This window comes from Ricinus communis, chromosome 2 (assembly GCF_019578655.1).
Source record: "Ricinus communis isolate WT05 ecotype wild-type chromosome 2, ASM1957865v1, whole genome shotgun sequence".
Lineage (NCBI taxonomy): Eukaryota > Viridiplantae > Streptophyta > Magnoliopsida > Malpighiales > Euphorbiaceae > Ricinus > Ricinus communis.
Genome location: NC_063257.1, coordinates 4,529,041 through 4,547,206, shown reverse-complemented (window position 1 = coordinate 4,547,206; position 18,166 = coordinate 4,529,041). Strand labels below are relative to the sequence as shown.

The 18,166-nt window shown below is 32.4% G+C and overlaps 2 protein-coding genes across 3 annotated transcripts; one reads left to right on the top strand and one right to left on the bottom strand.

Annotated features, from left to right (window-relative positions):
* The first annotated feature begins 9,099 nt into the window (after window positions 1–9,099).
* LOC8288079 (tubulin alpha chain) lies at window positions 9,100–11,098 on the top strand. The gene is made up of 4 exons (XM_002509964.4): window positions 9,100–9,331; window positions 9,535–9,769; window positions 9,868–10,238; window positions 10,317–11,098. Exons 1-4 carry the CDS (start codon window positions 9,239–9,241, stop codon window positions 10,971–10,973), a joined length of 1,356 nt encoding a protein of 451 aa, XP_002510010.1. The 5' UTR covers window positions 9,100–9,238; the 3' UTR covers window positions 10,974–11,098.
* A 440-nt stretch (window positions 11,099–11,538) lies between these two features.
* On the bottom strand, window positions 11,539–15,957 carry LOC8288080 (xylulose kinase 2). Of its 2 annotated transcripts, XM_015719499.3 has the most exons (12): window positions 15,825–15,957; window positions 15,510–15,599; window positions 14,655–15,309; window positions 14,473–14,561; window positions 14,032–14,096; window positions 13,400–13,455; window positions 13,033–13,153; window positions 12,887–12,961; window positions 12,751–12,804; window positions 12,318–12,412; window positions 12,056–12,230; window positions 11,539–11,894 (listed from the first exon to the last, which is right to left on the bottom strand). In XM_015719499.3, exons 2-12 carry the CDS (start codon window positions 15,566–15,568, stop codon window positions 11,662–11,664), a joined length of 1,677 nt encoding a protein of 558 aa, XP_015574985.1. In that variant the 5' UTR covers window positions 15,569–15,599; window positions 15,825–15,957; the 3' UTR covers window positions 11,539–11,661. The 2 variants fall into 2 exon arrangements, with proteins under 2 accessions (XP_015574985.1, XP_002510011.1); XM_002509965.4 differs by lacking the exon at window positions 15,825–15,957 and having other exon boundaries at window positions 15,510–15,808.
* Window positions 15,958–18,166: the final 2,209 nt, after the last annotated feature.

The following is an 18,166-nucleotide window of genomic DNA, read 5'->3' as shown; positions in this document are numbered from 1 at the left end:
ATGAAATTTGTTTCTGCTTTGCCAAACTATAATGCTAATTAATAGGAAAGAATACTCTTAAATTTTATTATGTTACTTATTATTATCATTATTTTTTTAAAATATGTCAGAAAATATTAAAACATTATAAACTTTAGGTCAAAGGTACATCTAGGCCCCCTCACTTGTACATTTTATGTTTCTTCTGTTTCCAATAGATACTTTAAAAAATAAAATCCCAAATAGACCCTTATTTTAGTTTAGACTCAAACCATCGTTTTGTATACGCTGATGTGGATAAGCTAATATGGATAATTTAGTTAATTTTAATATTCTTTTTCTAGTTTTCAGGTTAAATTAGTAAATATTAAGAATAAAAATTTAAAAAAACAAATTAATCTATTTTTCCTACTACTATGAAAATTGAAAAGCAAATTGAAAGCCAACAATATACCATCATATATCACCACTGCCACCTTATTCTTTTGCCTCTGAAAATCCATCACATCCGGCCACCACCACGAGTTAAAATAAGTTTTTTCTCATTTTCACCGACCTCTATTCTCCATAAATGTCACCACCACCAAAAGAATTTGATCTTTCTCTCCAATTCGATCACTCTGCTTCTGTCTCGGACACTATCAAAGCCACCATCACAATTCTTGAGAAGTGGGTCAAAGTTATTCAATTTTATATGAATGACTTTGACGGTGAATTTGTTGAATACTTGCTCTATGCACAGCCGGCCAATACTCTCTCTCTCTCCGGATCTAATATGAAAAATCACAAATGATTACGGTAAAAGCTACAAGCATGGCTTCAAATTTATTATAAAAGTCTAATTAAATTTTTATTTTTTTTGCCAATTAATTTTATTATTTTTATAAAAAGCTCAAATAATTTCTAATCCTAACAATGTCTAAAATGGTGTTAAGTGTAAATAATAACTGTTTTGAATATTTTAGGTCACGCGCTATATCACGTGATGGAGAGAAAATCATTTTTTCTTATTTATTTAACTTATATCGTAGCTCTGACAATTGTAAAATCTTTTTTTAGAATTGGTTTCTCTCCACAAAGCGCGCATTTTTGTGGTTTTATTGCAAAAATATATTGGATGTGGTGGGATAAAAGCAAATTCAACAATCTACACCTATCTTGTACTTACAAATGAGCGTGATAAAGAAGACAAATATGTTGTTACCATTTCAAATGAGCAAATAAATCATTACTTTTTTTTTTTATAAATTAGGGTTTATAGATACTAATTGTGTAAAAATAAAGAAAAACAAGTGGCTTTCTCTCTGTTGCATGATATAGCGTGACTTTAAAATATTCAGAGTGATTGTTTATTGGCGCTTTCAAAATAATGAGACCGTTGCACTTAACGGTATTTTGAACGCTATTAACATTGTGAGTTAATTAGACCTTTTATAGAAATTAATAGATTCAATTAAACCAAAAAGAAAAATATAATCATAATTAGATTTTTCTAATAAGTTCAAAGGTATTTTTATGCCTTTTGCCTTGAATTAATAAAGAAAAAAAAAACTTTGACTATGGACTTTATTAAGATCTTGTAAGTCTCCTCTCTTTCTTTTTTTTTTTTTTAAAAAGAAAAATCTTTACGTTTCAATCCCTAGCTTACTATTTTTGATTCTGCAATGAGAATAGCAAAGTTTTTAAGAAATAAGCCACGAGCATGGAAGCTTTAAGAAAAAAATTAATTAATTCATCAATCTTTTGCTCTTAATATTTACTAACTTAATCTAAAACCTACAAAGTTATTAAATTAACTAAATTACCTATATTAAGGGATTAAGTAGGCATTTTTATCCACATAAGCATATATAAAACTAACGGAAGTTTTTGGATTGTTTTTTTCAGAAAAAGGAGTAGCTATTGAGAAGAAAAAAACATAAAAAAAATGCCCAAGTGAGCAGCGCATAATAGTTGAGGGGCCTGGATGTACATTTGACCTATAAATTATCAGATTGCTATTGCTATTATTATTACTATTAAGTATTTAGATAAAAAAAATGCAATTTTAATAGATTGAGGGAAAAAACAATTTATATAAATAAGATTATAACAATAACTGGTAGAATGGGCGGATAGAGCGGTAATAATGTTGATGGATATCTTATCTATTTACAGCAACATCTATAATCATGTACTGAGCATGCTAACAATGCGATACTAGTGAAAAACCAAAATGTTATTTTCTTTTTAATAAAAAAAAAAAACGATAGTAGGAAAGGCACTAGCAGGTTGCTTCGGCAGTCAGGCCAGGCATTGATTTGTGCAGTGTACTTGGTCAGACCTTACGTCACTTTTAATGTCTGAAAAAACAATAACAATACCAGCCTACCTCTCTTATAGACTGTTTCTGTAATTTCTATCAAATTGCAGCAAGCAAACAACCCCAGCCCAAGTAACTCACGCTAGCAAATTCCCCCCCCCCCATTTTAACATAAAGATTAATTAAATATTTTTGGTCGTTCAATATTAAATTAATAATATATCTTGATAACATACAATGGGTGTATGTATTTTCTTTAAGAAGAAGAAGAAGAAGAAGAAGAAAGAGATAACCATTAGCAAGCAGAGAGACAAAACGGCGAGTGTTATAGCTAAAACAGAGGAACAAAAAGAAAGTTGAAAATGGCTTTTCACCGACCTCCTCGACCCAACCTCAAATCCTAACCCAAAAGAAAAAAGTTTAAAAAAATAAAATAAAAAAATATCATTGCCTCTCCTTGCCAATCAGGTTCCCCTTTTTAGACCCTTCAAACCAACAAAACCCAACCCCTCTTCTCCATTTTCTTTTCATTTATTACCTTTCTATTTTCTCTCTGTCTAAGAAAATCCAGACGCAAACAGAGTAAAAAGAAAGAGATTTTGTTTTTGTGTTTGTCTTTGGTGGGCTTGGCTGGGCTATAATACTGTTCTGCAATGGCTGTTTTTTTTCCTCTTGTTGTTCAAGGCATGGTTTCCTTTTCCTCCTTATGGAATGACCAAGCTACCCTTTGTTACCATGAGCTTCTTTATCACCTTCCTTTTCTAAATCGAAGGTCATTTTGGTTTATTCGCAGATAAGAGAAAGAGAAGCAAAACCCAGTACAATGTAGGTGCTTAAAAGGCAGACAGGATGGAGCCAGGCAAAAACTATACATAGTTTCACTCTTCCAAAAAAAAAAAAAAAAAAATCTCACACCTTCCTTTTACTGTTCTTGTTCCCGTTCCCGTTCTTGTTCTTGTTTTTAGTTTATATTTTTAGAAGAGGAGAAGGAGCTTATGATTCGTTACTGATGATGAGTATTTCTTGTTTCACATCGAAATGCCGACAGAGGATACAATTAAATGAAGCATTTTGATGATGAATTTTTTTCAATCATATGTATGTATTCCAGAAAATGTTACTTCAATATTCATTATTGGCAGTGATGTATGCTTTCTTTTCCAATTTTCCATACATTGATTCAGTTGCTTTTTCTTTTTAAATATAATTGGTATAGTGTTTTCTTTTTTTAATATTTTTCTTTTCTGCCATTTACTGATTCTTATACTTTTTGAGTATTTAAGGTGCTATATGGAGAACAGTTAATATGTAGCCTTCTTTTTTTTTCTTTACATTCTCTTTTATTTATGGGAATTGAAATTACTGGTATAAGGTTCTTGAGTGTTTGAGTTGATTGCCCTACTGATTGTGGAATACATTGTGTAAAGAAAAACCCAGGCGAGGAAGGAGAGAATTTTATTTAATGCGGTCCCTTTATTTCATTTCATCTTTTGTTTAATAATATTAATAAAATTGATTTGGTCTTTCTTGATCTTGTTTTATCCTAAATGATTGTGTTTTATGTTTTACCGGCAATGCATGTTCTATGGTTTTATTATTAGTTTCAGGGGCAATGATTAGTGGACCAGTTCTTACATGTCAGGGCATAAAGATTACTGCTGGCAAGTTTTAATAACCTGATTTTGTTTGATGCATCTATATGGAATCCGGAATTTAAGTGTCGTCTTCATATTCTCATGTTCGGTCTTTAACTTTGATATCGTTTAATCTTTGAAGAGTCAGATTGAAATGTTTGCTAATGCAAGTACTGAAAACAGCTTGCCAATGCTATCGTTACTAGAACACAGTTGCTTTGAGGTGCTATTAATTTTTAACTCATGAAAATTCTCCATTAATGAGTATCTAGTGTGACATAAAGTTGTGACGGTTGGAAGATCCGCCCTATGCATTTTCACATGTCAATGGCATCATGCTGATTAAAGATGTCTTATTTTAGTTGATGACTAATGCATATAAGGGATCAAGGATCATTAATTCCCAAATAATGCTTACAATGCGGTTCTTGTGCCACTGGCTGTAGTTCAATCTTCAGTTGTATGCATTGTATTTGTTGCAGATTTTGTTATTTATCTTATTGCCTTGTAAATAGTCTTCATATTGAAGCTGATGGTTCAGTTGATATTTGGATTCATGGGAATTTTCATGCATCTGTGTGTATGTACATGGTAATCAATCGCTCTAATGGAACAGTCAGAATTATTACAACTACTGTAAAATATTTTTCTGAAGCTCTGGTTAGTTTGATATGTGATATCTTTTGTCTTACAAACTAATGGCCTTTATACAAATATAAGGCATGCAAAGAATCTGTAACACCTGAACTATATTCCTTTCTTCCTTCAGGTGGACAAAAGGCTTAGAAAACTTTTGCATGTTGGTAGAGGCCATTTCTACAATCGAGTCATGATGACTTGGGATAACATATTGATTATGTTTCTTGTATATCTGTCTGATAAAAACTGAATTCTTTTTCATATTATAGTTACAGTTGTTGATTGAACTTTTTTCTTCCTCCATGTTGTGCTTCTGTTTTTCTTGTTGTGCATCTTTGATGGATTCTTTTTACATTGTGAGCGAGGAGGCTACTGCGTGTGATTGTTATCTCGTGTCCGGAAATGGACTTTTAGTAGTTCAAATATTAGTGATTGTTATTTTGGGTTTTATATGTCATATAGTCTGTTGGGAAACTATATGCATAGTCCCAAATCCAGTGCTTACTTTTTCCGAACCAAGTAGTTACTAATAATACAGATAAGTTTACAATTAATTTGCTCCTTTGTTGCGCTATGTTTCAGTTTTGCTTTTGTTACATTCCCCTTCTTGAAAGTACTATGGTATTACTACCTCTTATAGTTTTTGAGTCTGCATGTCTCAACTTCCTATGTTTTTCCTTTACCATTCTTTTTTCTTTCCGATTGCTCTGTTGGTTAAATGTTAGAAAGAGGATGACTGATGCATAGAAAATGCATTGTTCTGTCTGACATCTTAAGCTTTTGAGTGGACAGTTACATACTTTCATAGCCGGTCCAATATGCCAACTGTGCATTCACTTTTTGAACTGCTAATTTTACATGTGCTTGAGGGGGCAAATATATTTGTTTGCCTCTAGCTGATGGTTTAAGCTTTTGGACTTGGTGGTTGCCTCTTTAGTTATGCATGTCCATGTGTTCTGCCGGTGACTATTTAGAATCTTCATAAAAGTCATATTTAATTAGAGTAATTTTTTCTCTGGCAACTTTTTCCCTGCTTGTACCTGTTTTGTGTGTCCTTCCAAGATCCATCAAAATATTATGATTCACCAAAGAATCCCTTTAAATGGCCGCCGGTTCCATCATCTCCTTGCTTGGTGTAACATGGTAGTTTGCGTGATTTGTTTAATATTTTTTGTCATTGCCCATCTTCCTTATTCTTTAGTGTTATCTACTTTTATTCATTTAGTGCCTATAGTTGATTTTATTAGTAGAGAAAGAGATTAGAGTATGCTATATCATCTCTCAGGTTTGACCATACAGCTTAAGCATGGAGTGCTATTTTGCAGGATTAGCCCATTGTTTTGTTTTATAAAACTATCTCATCCTCAATGATCTCTTGAGATATGATTTTTGCTATGGCATGTAGGAAGCACTATGAATATCTGCCCTTAAAGCATTTACCTGTGCCTATTTTGCAAGAAACCATTGATTGAGCTCTTTGTGGCAGCAGGACATGGACGCAGCAAACTGCTCATTTAGTCTGACAGCTTTCAGAAATATGATTTTGTTTATGTGAAATTGTGTTTTTATGTTATTTTCTCTTTAGGCTACAAGGATCTGATGCAATTGGTTGTTCATATTACATCTAATTGCAGGAAAAATATATTATTCTATTAAGATGTTCCTATTGGTTTGCCTTTGCAAACACTTGTCGCTATAGCATCAGACATTTGCATATATTCCTGATCTGGTCATCTTGTCCATAAACAAGATAACATTTTCATTTGTTCATGTTGCATTGTTAGATAACAACCCCTTATGTAGGACATATGCATGTCTCCCAAAGAAGGCGGCAGAAATTCAAGAGAAGACATGGACTGCTAGTATATGTTTCTTATTTTGAGTGATGATCTCTATTGTATTGCTGGCGGTGAGACCTTGGGTATCCTAGGATTTTGAGATTGAAAAAGAATATCAGCCATGTGTATGTGTTTTCAGCTGGAATGATCTGGCTCAATCATTCAATGCTGCTTCAGCTTCAGTCCCGGGCTTCTATTTTATGATATTTTGTTATCTATCCTTCATCAACATGCTCAGAACTGCAAATGGTTCAAGCACAAGCTGTGTTCTTTTCCCTTTTTACGCCAAATCTCAAATTGCTTGATATGCACGTACGTAACTCTTTGGGAGCAAGACGCAGCTGTTCTTTAGTAGATGGAGTGCTTGTCTAATAGTGCAGGCAATATGGGATGCATTAAATATACAAAAAGGAAGACTTAATACCAAATGAAAGCACAGATTGTCCTACATTTGAATTTAAATCCTATGGTTCATTTTATGGCAAATCAAAGAGGTTTCTAACCCAACTAAATGAGTAGTATTTTGATATTATCATTAGGAAGATTTTAAAAAGTTTGTACCCTTCTTGCTATCATCCACCATAAATAGGATGATAACTATTCCTTTCTACAGCTTCGGACAATTGATGTTAAAAATAATTGAGCCTTCAATCAAAGAAAGGAAGGAAGAAAGAAAAACAAATAACGGAGGTTTCTAACTGAAGCTCCTACCAGACAGTTGCATACTTGAGCTATGAAGCAAATTTGATAAATATCAAATAATGTCAAGGGGACAAAAATAAAGAAATAAATAAATAGATTTGAGTACGATGGTGGTTGTAGGAATGACAATTGGGATTGGTATTTTCGGTCACCTCATCCGATCGAACTCTGTTGGAACATATTTGGATAATGATAAATGAATTTGGAATGAGTTTGAAATTTAAATTTACTATTTAGATTAGATTCGGATCTTCCGCGCGGATACTCTACGTGAATCTATTTATATAGATGGATACGGGTACATGATACCTGAACCCGTTACCCGCTATCCATTTATTTAAATAAATATCTTATACGGTATCTACCCTATTAAACTCGTTAAGAATATTTTTTAAATTTTAGACCTTTTATAAAAAATAAAATCATTTTACAATTAAGCCATTTAATATATATATATGTGTGTGTATATATATATACACAAACATATACATATACAGTAATAGGACAAACACCAGTAAATATGACAAGTGTATTGACATATAATTTTTATTAAAATTGAATGTTAAGTATATTGATGTTTGCTAAATGTAAATGTATTGAATATCAAAGTGTTAGAAATAAATTAACAATTTGTAATGTTAAGTGTATTGATGTTTGCTTAATATATGGGATATATTTAAATCTAATTTGTTGATTGCAATTTTATTTTTTTTAGATTGTAACATATCAAATATGGATAATACTTTTGAATGTGTAGATAGTTGTATACATTTTTAAGCTTCCGGAAGTATTCAAATGCTCCAATTACACTTTGTATATAGAGTTGAAAGATATACAAATTGTAATAAATATTGTATTTTTATTTAATTTTTATTATTTATAACATTATTTTAAATTTTATTGCATTTATATTTGGTTTTTACTAATATATCAAACATTTGATGTAGAATATTTAAACTTGATTAATTTATATTTTATAATTTTTGTTTATTTTTATTAATTTAAATTATTGTAAAAGAATTCGGTAAACAGGTACCAAGTTAATTATTCAAATATTTATATAAACGGATTTTAACGGATAGAGTACCCGCTACCTAATTAAATATTTATAAAATTTATTTAATAGTCATTTAATCTAAACAGGTTATAATCGGATTTGGGTAATTTACGGGTTATCCTATTAGGATTTAGGATAGAATCGGTTAACAAGGGTAACTTCTTAAACAAATTTGGAAAGGATTCGAGTAATTATAGTTTAAAGGGTTCGAATTCGGATTGCATTAAACGACCGCTGTCATTCCCGTTGCCGTCCCTAGGTGGTTGAGCTACTGTTGGGCCCTGACTAGGTATCGGAAAATTGGGGCCCATGGATAGAGACGTCGGATCTAACTGTCTACTGATAGCCAGCTAACCCACCTCACCTATGGCTATCATCCTCATGCAAATTACAATCTCACATCACAACGCGCTTTTTATGACATTATTACCCTCGATAAAAAGGAAACTTTCAAAAATATATTAAATCAATAAAAAGCTTATTTTTATGGTGTGCTTTTTTGTTTCAGAAATATAGATTTTATTAAACTTTTTATTAATTTATGAAAAATACAAACAAAACCAAAAATCAATTGAAATTGTAAATTTGAAAAAAAAATCAAAAATTTATATTTTTAATATTTCAATACAGTAAAAAGTGAAAAGAAAAACTATAAATTTGATTTAAAAAATAAGAAAAAAAATGAGATTTCTGATATTTTTTCAAAGAAAAGCACAACTGCTCTCTTAATTCGCATTACATGCGATTGTGGCAGCATCGCAATTTCTTCAAACATGAAGCTTATTTCTCAAGGTGAAATCAAAAATCAAAAATTTGAGCGGGCAATCAATCGTGGTTAAAAAAGTTAGTTATGCCAACCTGGATTAAATCAAAAATTCTATAACCAGGGTTAACTAACCCTACCACTCCCTACATTTCTCCCTCTTCCTATATTATAAAAGCCACGAAATTAGAGGCCTGAGATCTCACCACCACTTACAGGCGTCTTGATAAACGCCGCTCTTAGCGTTTCTAGCTTTTTTGAATCATTTCCTTTTCTTTTCTCAATCTATTTTTCTGTTTTTGAATTAAAAAAAGAGAGAGAAAAATGAGAGAGTGCATCTCCATTCACATTGGTCAGGCTGGTATTCAGGTCGGAAATGCTTGCTGGGAACTTTACTGCCTTGAGCATGGCATTCAGGTAATTACTGTTGCGAATTTCAAATTTTAGGTCGATAATCTATGAAATTTTAGCTTCATTTTTAGATCTGATATCTATTAATAATAACATTACTTTGTCTGTTGTTTAGTTTGTTCTTGTTAATTATATCCTAATTTGGTTTTTGATCTTTCTGAAATCAATTGCTGAAATGAAATTATCTTACATTATCCTTTTTTCATCAGCCTGATGGCCAGATGCCAAGTGACAAGACTGTTGGCGGGGGAGACGATGCTTTCAACACGTTTTTCAGCGAAACAGGAGCAGGAAAGCACGTACCTAGAGCCGTGTTTGTAGATCTGGAGCCCACTGTTATTGATGAAGTGAGAACCGGAACGTACCGTCAATTGTTCCACCCTGAACAACTCATTAGCGGCAAGGAAGATGCTGCCAACAACTTTGCTCGTGGCCACTATACCAGTAATTAACGCCCATTCTTTTTATTTCTTTTTGTTTTTCAATTTTTATGCACTTTGGACATGTATTAATTTGCTTATGACTTTTTTTTTTTGCATCAGTTGGTAAGGAGATTGTTGATCTGTGCTTGGACCGTATCAGAAAGCTTGCTGATAACTGCACTGGCCTCCAAGGATTCCTGGTGTTCAATGCTGTTGGAGGTGGTACTGGTTCAGGTCTAGGATCACTTCTTCTGGAGCGTCTCTCAGTTGATTATGGGAAAAAATCAAAACTAGGTTTCACTGTCTATCCATCGCCTCAGGTTTCGACATCAGTTGTGGAGCCATATAATAGTGTTCTTTCAACTCATTCTCTCCTTGAGCACACGGATGTTGCTGTGCTTCTTGATAATGAGGCCATCTATGACATTTGCAGGCGCTCTCTTGACATTGAGCGTCCTACTTACACCAATCTCAACCGTCTTGTTTCTCAGGTATCATTATTATAATGATTATGCTTCTGTTGCCATACTGAATGTTGTGCAAATAATTAATGCTTATTATTGTATCAGGTGATCTCATCCCTCACTGCCTCTTTGAGGTTTGATGGAGCTCTTAATGTGGATGTGACCGAGTTCCAGACCAACCTGGTTCCTTATCCCAGGATTCATTTCATGCTTTCCTCTTATGCCCCTGTCATCTCTGCAGAAAAGGCATACCATGAGCAGCTTTCTGTCGCTGAAATCACCAATAGCGCTTTTGAGCCTTCTTCTATGATGGCTAAGTGTGATCCTCGCCATGGCAAGTACATGGCCTGCTGCCTCATGTACCGGGGTGATGTTGTCCCTAAGGATGTCAATGCTGCAGTGGCCACCATCAAGACTAAGCGAACTATCCAATTTGTTGATTGGTGCCCTACTGGATTCAAGTGTGGAATCAACTACCAGCCACCCACTGTTGTTCCTGGAGGTGACCTTGCCAAGGTGCAAAGGGCTGTTTGCATGATCTCCAATTCCACCAGTGTTGCGGAAGTCTTCTCTCGTATTGATCACAAGTTTGATCTTATGTATGCCAAGCGTGCTTTTGTGCATTGGTATGTGGGTGAGGGCATGGAAGAAGGAGAGTTCTCTGAGGCCCGTGAGGATCTTGCTGCCTTGGAGAAGGATTATGAGGAGGTTGGGGCTGAATCTGCTGAAGGGGAGGATGGTGATGAAGGAGATGAATATTGACTTCAGTGATGCGAACTTTTTCTAATATGGTTATGAGTGTTCTGGTGAATGCTGTCAATGTACTTGGCCCTTCACTTGGGACCATATTGCTGTTAAAATAAAAGAATGGTGGATTGAGGTTTAAATTTTGTCTTTGCTTGTGGACTATGTAATGAAAAATGAAATTGAAATCTCACAATCTGAGTTAAAACCTGCATATTTTAGCAGAATTGGCCGTGGCCTGTAGGTGAAGGAAAATAATCCAACGAAAAGAAATCTGCAAGGTTAAACTTAAAATGAAACAAGAAATTGTAAAGACCATAAGGACGAGAAATCTTACAACTATAACCAGCACAAACTAATCGGTCAAGTATTTATCATAGTGATAAGAGTGGCATGCAATGAAAATGGGCAAGCTACAACGCAGATAATGGACTCCGATGCTATGTTTTTTTATATGCTAATCACGAAACTAAATTCAATTATATAACAATTCCATGTGTTTACTTGTAAACTTCAAAGTCGATCCCAGATAAAATATGCAAGCATGACAGTTTCCTATTTACACTGAAAAGTCGGAGACAAATTGTGGAAAACCAAGCCCTTCTTATTGATATGTAAAAGTTCAACACATGTTCCCATCAAAAAGAAATTCAATATTTGACAACCGATACGCATCTTTAAAGATGATGTGGAGTTTTTCTCCTTTTCAACACCGTCCAAGCTTTTCAACAAGGCGATTTTCTATTTCCATTCTCTTCTTCATTAATAAAGCATATTGGGAAACTAATTTTTGATTCCCAGCACTAACAGAAAGCTTGCAGCTGAGAGCTGACTTCTCCAACTTGTCCTTGTACAAGCATGCAATTGGCACAAAACTTCCCTTCTTATTGCACAGCCAACCATGAGCAGCCCTTAATGCAGCTCCTAGGGAGGCAGAATCTGTCAACCAAGTTAATGGGCTTCTTTATTAGAAAAGGCTAGGACATTATTAAAGTGAGAGTTTAATACAGATAAAAGGTGAACCAAGAATTTGATATCACTCTATGTTGTTCCTGAATCTCTATTTAAACCAGATGTTCCAACACAAGACAACTGCATACCAGGTCTTTGAACAGTGTAGACATCACACCCAAATATTGATGCTACTGAGTTCAAAATGCTTTGATTTGCTGATGCTCCACCAGTAGCTATTATTCGTTTTGGAGGGGTGGGCATTCCAAATCTTTCAGCATGAGCTCGCATCGAGAGAAATTGGCCCTCAATCAATGCCCGAACCTGCAAAAGGAGACCGGTAATTTGAAAAGAAAGTCTTGCACTACAGCATCAACACATGCAAAAATAGCCAAGAAAAAAAAAACCAACCTCAGAAGCGGGATCAAATTCCTGAACTTCCTGTTCATTCACTTCATCCAGATTCTCACCAGTGAAATTTTGGAGCACATAGCGATGGAAGCCAACTGGTTGAAAAATAACTGTTAGTCATTTGAGGATTCTTTTGCAAGAAAGAAAGGGAAAAATAAGGACAAACAGACATCACATGCTTATAACAAATTAATTTAACAATTTGAGATACGCATTAGGTGCTAAAATAGATTCTTTATTTGTATTATGAGATTGCACGAGATGGATAACTTCTGTATCGGTTTACTAGTGTAAGAACAGAAACCCTAAAAAGATGCGTGACAGTTCCATATGTATATGTTCAGTACAGAAAATAAGACAGGAAAGCTAAGCAGAATGATAATCTCACACTAGGCATGGTGAAAGAAATTGCTAAACATGATCCATAACTGACCTGGCAGGGGAGGAAGAATTTCGTGGTCTTTGTAGTAGAAGCCAATTTTTCCATCTATTGAAGAGACTAGAATGAGACACAGAACATACACAGAACATATCAAGGAAAAGTACACTATCTAAGTTTATGCACATACCATTAAGAGGTGTTGTTTGTTCCAGAAACTTGTTGAAGACTTCCCAAGATTTCTCAGCACAGCGGTTGCGAACATCTATTCCAAGATTAATGTCAGATTAAAGACTATTAATGGCAATGCTAAATGCATAACAATGGGGTTAGTACCTTCACGAGTCAGAGACCCATTTTTGTAGCACAACATAACCATGTAACCCTCAGTATCCACAGGATTAGGCAAAACATGCCCTTCTAGTCCAGGTTGAGGGTCAGTGGCAATTCCAAAAACCTATTTGACGAGTACAATCAGAAAAGTCGGGTACATGAATCTACTAAACAAAGAACAACCCTCACATAAAGCAATGCTGCTCAAATGATTTATACAGCTCCAATTTATTATAAAATAAACGAAACCAATGATGGAAGATTACTTAGGTTATGCTGACACTGAGATTAGACTATCAGACTGACTAAATTAGGCTCATCAACCTAGCAAAGGTAAGAATGCAGAAAGCTGTGTCTTATTCCAACTTACGGTGTCACTGGTGCCAAGGCTAATAGCTAGATCCCCTGGGATGCTAAGGGTTAAACCTGCAGTTTCAAGATGATTTTAGTAAAGGAAAAAAAAAAAATCAAGACAAAGGATAAAGAAGTTTACAATTCTCAGCAAGTAATGGCAGTATTATTGTTGAGTCTGACAACGAAACAAAATTTTGATTTAAAAAGTTATTGACCAATTGTATGTATTAATCTTAGATGTAGATCTTACTAGTGAGATTAGTTAATGGCAAGTTGTAAGTACTTCAATTTTCCCTTTGTTCATTGAAACCATTAATGTTAAAGCATTTATCAGATAAATTCCTTTAGATTTCAAATAGATCACAAAACAATGACCACAATTGAGCAACTACAGCAAATGCAAACTATTCTACAATGAAAGGGTGAGAATAACAAAGAGCATCTCTAATATATGTTTTGAACGAGTTTATGTATAGGGTTTGGAATGAGTTCATACATAGGTTACTGTATTGCCTTCTATATGTAAAAGGAAAAAATAGGAAAATTCTGAGCAGCACCACGTGATATAATAACATACCCAAATAACCAAAACAAATAAAATCGCCTTCATAATGAGTCTGCCAGTTGTTATATTGAGAAATCACTGACCTGCTAGACTGTTGGGGTTGTCTCCAGACCACTGAACAACCAGACAGTCTCGATTAAATTTATATCTGCACGGAAATTGATAAGTATTCAAGGTGCCAATCTATATTAGCCAAGAAACCAGACTCAATAAGCATTCACAAACAGGACAACACAACTATTAGGTCAAAGTAATTGAACAACTGAAATAGTATGAAAGTGATGAGTATATCAAATATTATTGTTGAAACATGTAACAGAGTCGGGAGCAAGTGGGAGCAGCTAATCAGATACAGAAGTTCCTCCAAGGTCAATTCACATTTACATGATAAGAATTTTGCTTGTAGTAATAAGCACATCATAGCAATATCTAGTATACTTCATTGGAAAAACAAATTAACAGTATGTAGGAAATGCAATGTGGAAAAAGAAAGAAATAGCACAAGATACAAGCATGCAACTAACCTCTTCACAAAATATGGGGCGATATGACCTGCAACTTCATAGGCAGGAGCCATTCTTCCAAGTTTTTCAATCAAGCCTGGTGCGGTGGCCTACGTTTGACAATAAAATCCAATAAATATAAACCGCAACACGCAAAGATGATTTAGCAACCATAAAGCACAAGTGTATAAAGAAGGCAAAACCTCCAAAGCAATTTTAGACCAGGCTTTTTTCTTAATGTCCATCAAATTCATCCCAGAACCATCAGTATAATCAATACAAGCATATCCTCCAATGAAAAGAGATGCCATGAATGAGCTAACAAGGGAAATCCTCTCAGTATCACTATAAGCTTCTGGCTGTCTCCAAAAAATCTTCCTAATCTGTGGTCCTGTGAATCTTTCATATGCACGAGACCCAGTAAGTTTGGACAACTCCAAAGCTCCACCAACAGCCTCTTCAATCTCCCTACATTGCACAGTGGTGCTACTATCCATCCAAATTGGCGATTCCTTAATAGAAAAAGCATTACCAAGCTGATCCACCATTGGCTTTCTGGAGTCCAACATTGTTAAAATTGAAGAACTACCTTTCCTCCAATAAACACTACCATGTTGCTGTCCGCTACCAGAAAGAGCAACAACTTTCCCGAATTCGAAACCAGATTTTTTGAGCCTTTGAAGAACGAGGTCAAGAGCCTCTACCCACATCAAAGTTGGTGAAACAATTTTGCCATTATCAGATGTGTCTCTATATACTCCATCTTTAGTCTCATAATGAGGCAAATCAGAGTCAAAGTGAATTTGCTCTGATTTGACAATGTTGAGATTGGAGTCCAAAACAGTTGCCTTCAATGACCTTTAAAAGTAATCAAATTTTAAGTTAATTTCATAAGCAAGAGAAACTAAAACAGTATATTAAAGAAAGAAAAATTAATCAATTTAACATGCCAATCACAATAGAAAATTCAGAATCTAAATAAATTGAAAAGAACCCAACAATCAGAACTCGACTTAGCTATCTGGGTTGGTTTAATGTGTTGAAAGGAAGGGACTTACTGCGTAGAGCTGTCGAATCCAAGAAACAGGGAGTCATGAGGAAGAGAGAGATCATCCATTATCAACTCGAACCAAACCACAGAACTCGGTCTGAGAATGGAGAAGGAAATTGACTGAGTAGTATTGTAAATAGATGAGCAATTTTCTTTTTAAGATCAAGAAGAGGCAAAAGCCTATGGACCAATTACAATAGATGAGCAATTTAAGTAAACAACAATTAAGTATGAGATTATGGATAAGGACGAAGAGATTTGTTTTTAGTCGGATTTGGATAGTGAGAAAATTAAGGAATTTAATTTAAGTATTATTATCCACCGTATCAAATCAAAAATTGGAATTGGATATCATCTTATGTTGTCTCCGGTCAAGGTGTCGCAGAAACGCAGTAATCTCCATTTATGTCCATGATCTTCGCGGCGCCAGTACACCTATAAGCTTAATTGATCCGTACTTTTAACTTTAAGAGGCACATATTTTATTAACAGCCTTATATTATTAATGAAGCTTTTTTAAGGTAATTGGGATAATTATATTTTTGGTGTCTAAATTATTAAAATAATAATTAAATAATAAAAATCTTAAAATTAATAATTATATGTGGCAATTTGTAGAAGAAAAAAATAATTTTTTTGCAGGTAATGAGATAAAAAATAAAAAATATATTGTTAAAATATTTTGTAAAATGTAATAAAATTTATTTATTATATATAAGTGTGTTTTTATCAAGTCAATAGAGTTTTATCAAGATTTGTCAATTAGAGAATAAGAATTATGACTACTAATTGAGGATTAATAAAAGATAGAGAAACAGAATTATATAAAATAAATTTACCTTATAACTATATCATTAATAAATTCATTTTTATTTTTTATGTGTTTAACGATTTTTGCTCTTTTATTTATATCTGTAAACATTTAAGGAAAATTTGAAAGTCACCTGCTAAAAATATCATTTTGTTATTTTTTTACTAGTTATCATACTTAATTATTAATTTAAAAAAATTGAACCATTCAATTGTTATTTTTTTAACAAATTCATACACTAAAAATGTAATTATTCTAATATAAAATAAATAGAACTCCCATACTTTTAGTTTCAAACATATTAATTTTATAACGAATATGCGTATTATTCACCAAATATATTTTATAGAAAATTATGTTAATGAATTCATAGACAAAAGAAATACTTGAAATCTAATTCAAATGATGTCTTGAGTTCAAGCCCCTATTTCTGTACTATATGAGATTTTACTTATATGACAAATATAAAAGGAACGAAATTTTATTAAAGATAATTTGTTGCAAGCTAGAGAAAAACATCATAAATTTTATACTTATTATTTCTCATTCTAAATATAAATTAAAGATAATCTATTAATTTGTAATAATATTTATAATTATTCAATTTATATATCTCCACTTAATTATATTTTTGTTTATAACCATATAAATAAATTAATCAATGTGAAAAAAATTCAAATTACACATCATAAACTCAATTTAGGTGTAAATGCATATATCAAGTTGTTTCTTTCTAATTTGTAAATATAGAAAAGAAAAAAGATATATGAAAATATAGAAAAGAAAAATAAAAATTCTTTATCATTTTCTCTATTATTTTTTTTGCTTTAAATATTCGAGTACAATGATAAGTGAATAATTTTGTAATTGTGAATGTTTTTGTTTATGTTGAAAAGGAATTTTGAAAAAGTACTTTTGAATTTAATTCTAAGATCATATATTTTATCTTTTTACTCTAATAAAAAAATAAGGTATATCAAAATTAAGGAATTTATAGAAAAATAATATCTGTTGTGTTTGCAAACAGTAAATAATAGAAGTAAATTTTTATTGTGAACACAATCAAATATTGTTATTACACTCAATATGACAATAGGCAATGTCTCCATGATTCTACATGGACCGGAGTCTAAATAGCACGTGTGTATGGAGAAAGGGAGAGTATAACAGCTTTCCAATTACATAAAGCGGAGATTTTTATCCCTGTTTTTTCACCCTTTTTTTTAAATTGTATAGTTCTAATTATTTTGAATTAATAATAAAATAAATTTATAAAAATTAATATTATATTAAAAATTGTATATTGAATAAAATTTTATATATTTATAAGAATTAGTAATTTATTTATGTGTTTATAACTATTTTACTGTCACTATTTGAATTTTTTTTATTTTGACATGTGTATTTATTTTTAACTCATGAGATTTTTATTTGTTTATTATAATAAAATGAATTTAATATTAATATTAGATTAAAAATAATATTTTAAATATATTTATAAAAACTAGTTGTTTATCCGTCTGTTGTACGACTGTCGTAATTATTTAGATTATAAATAATAATTTAAATTAAATTTATATATAAAATTAAATATATATTTTAATATTTTATAATTAATTAAAATACTTAAAAATAATAATAATAAATTAAATATCTTTAACATCTTTGCTAGTTTTTTCATATTTTAAAATTTTATTAATACAAAAATGTAAAAATTATAAAAAATTAATAAAAATATTATAAAATTATACATAAACTTGAATTTTACGTGTATCAAAATTAAAAGTCATACATATTATAATATAGTAACACATATCAAAACGTTTTTATTAGACTATATACATTTTAATCAT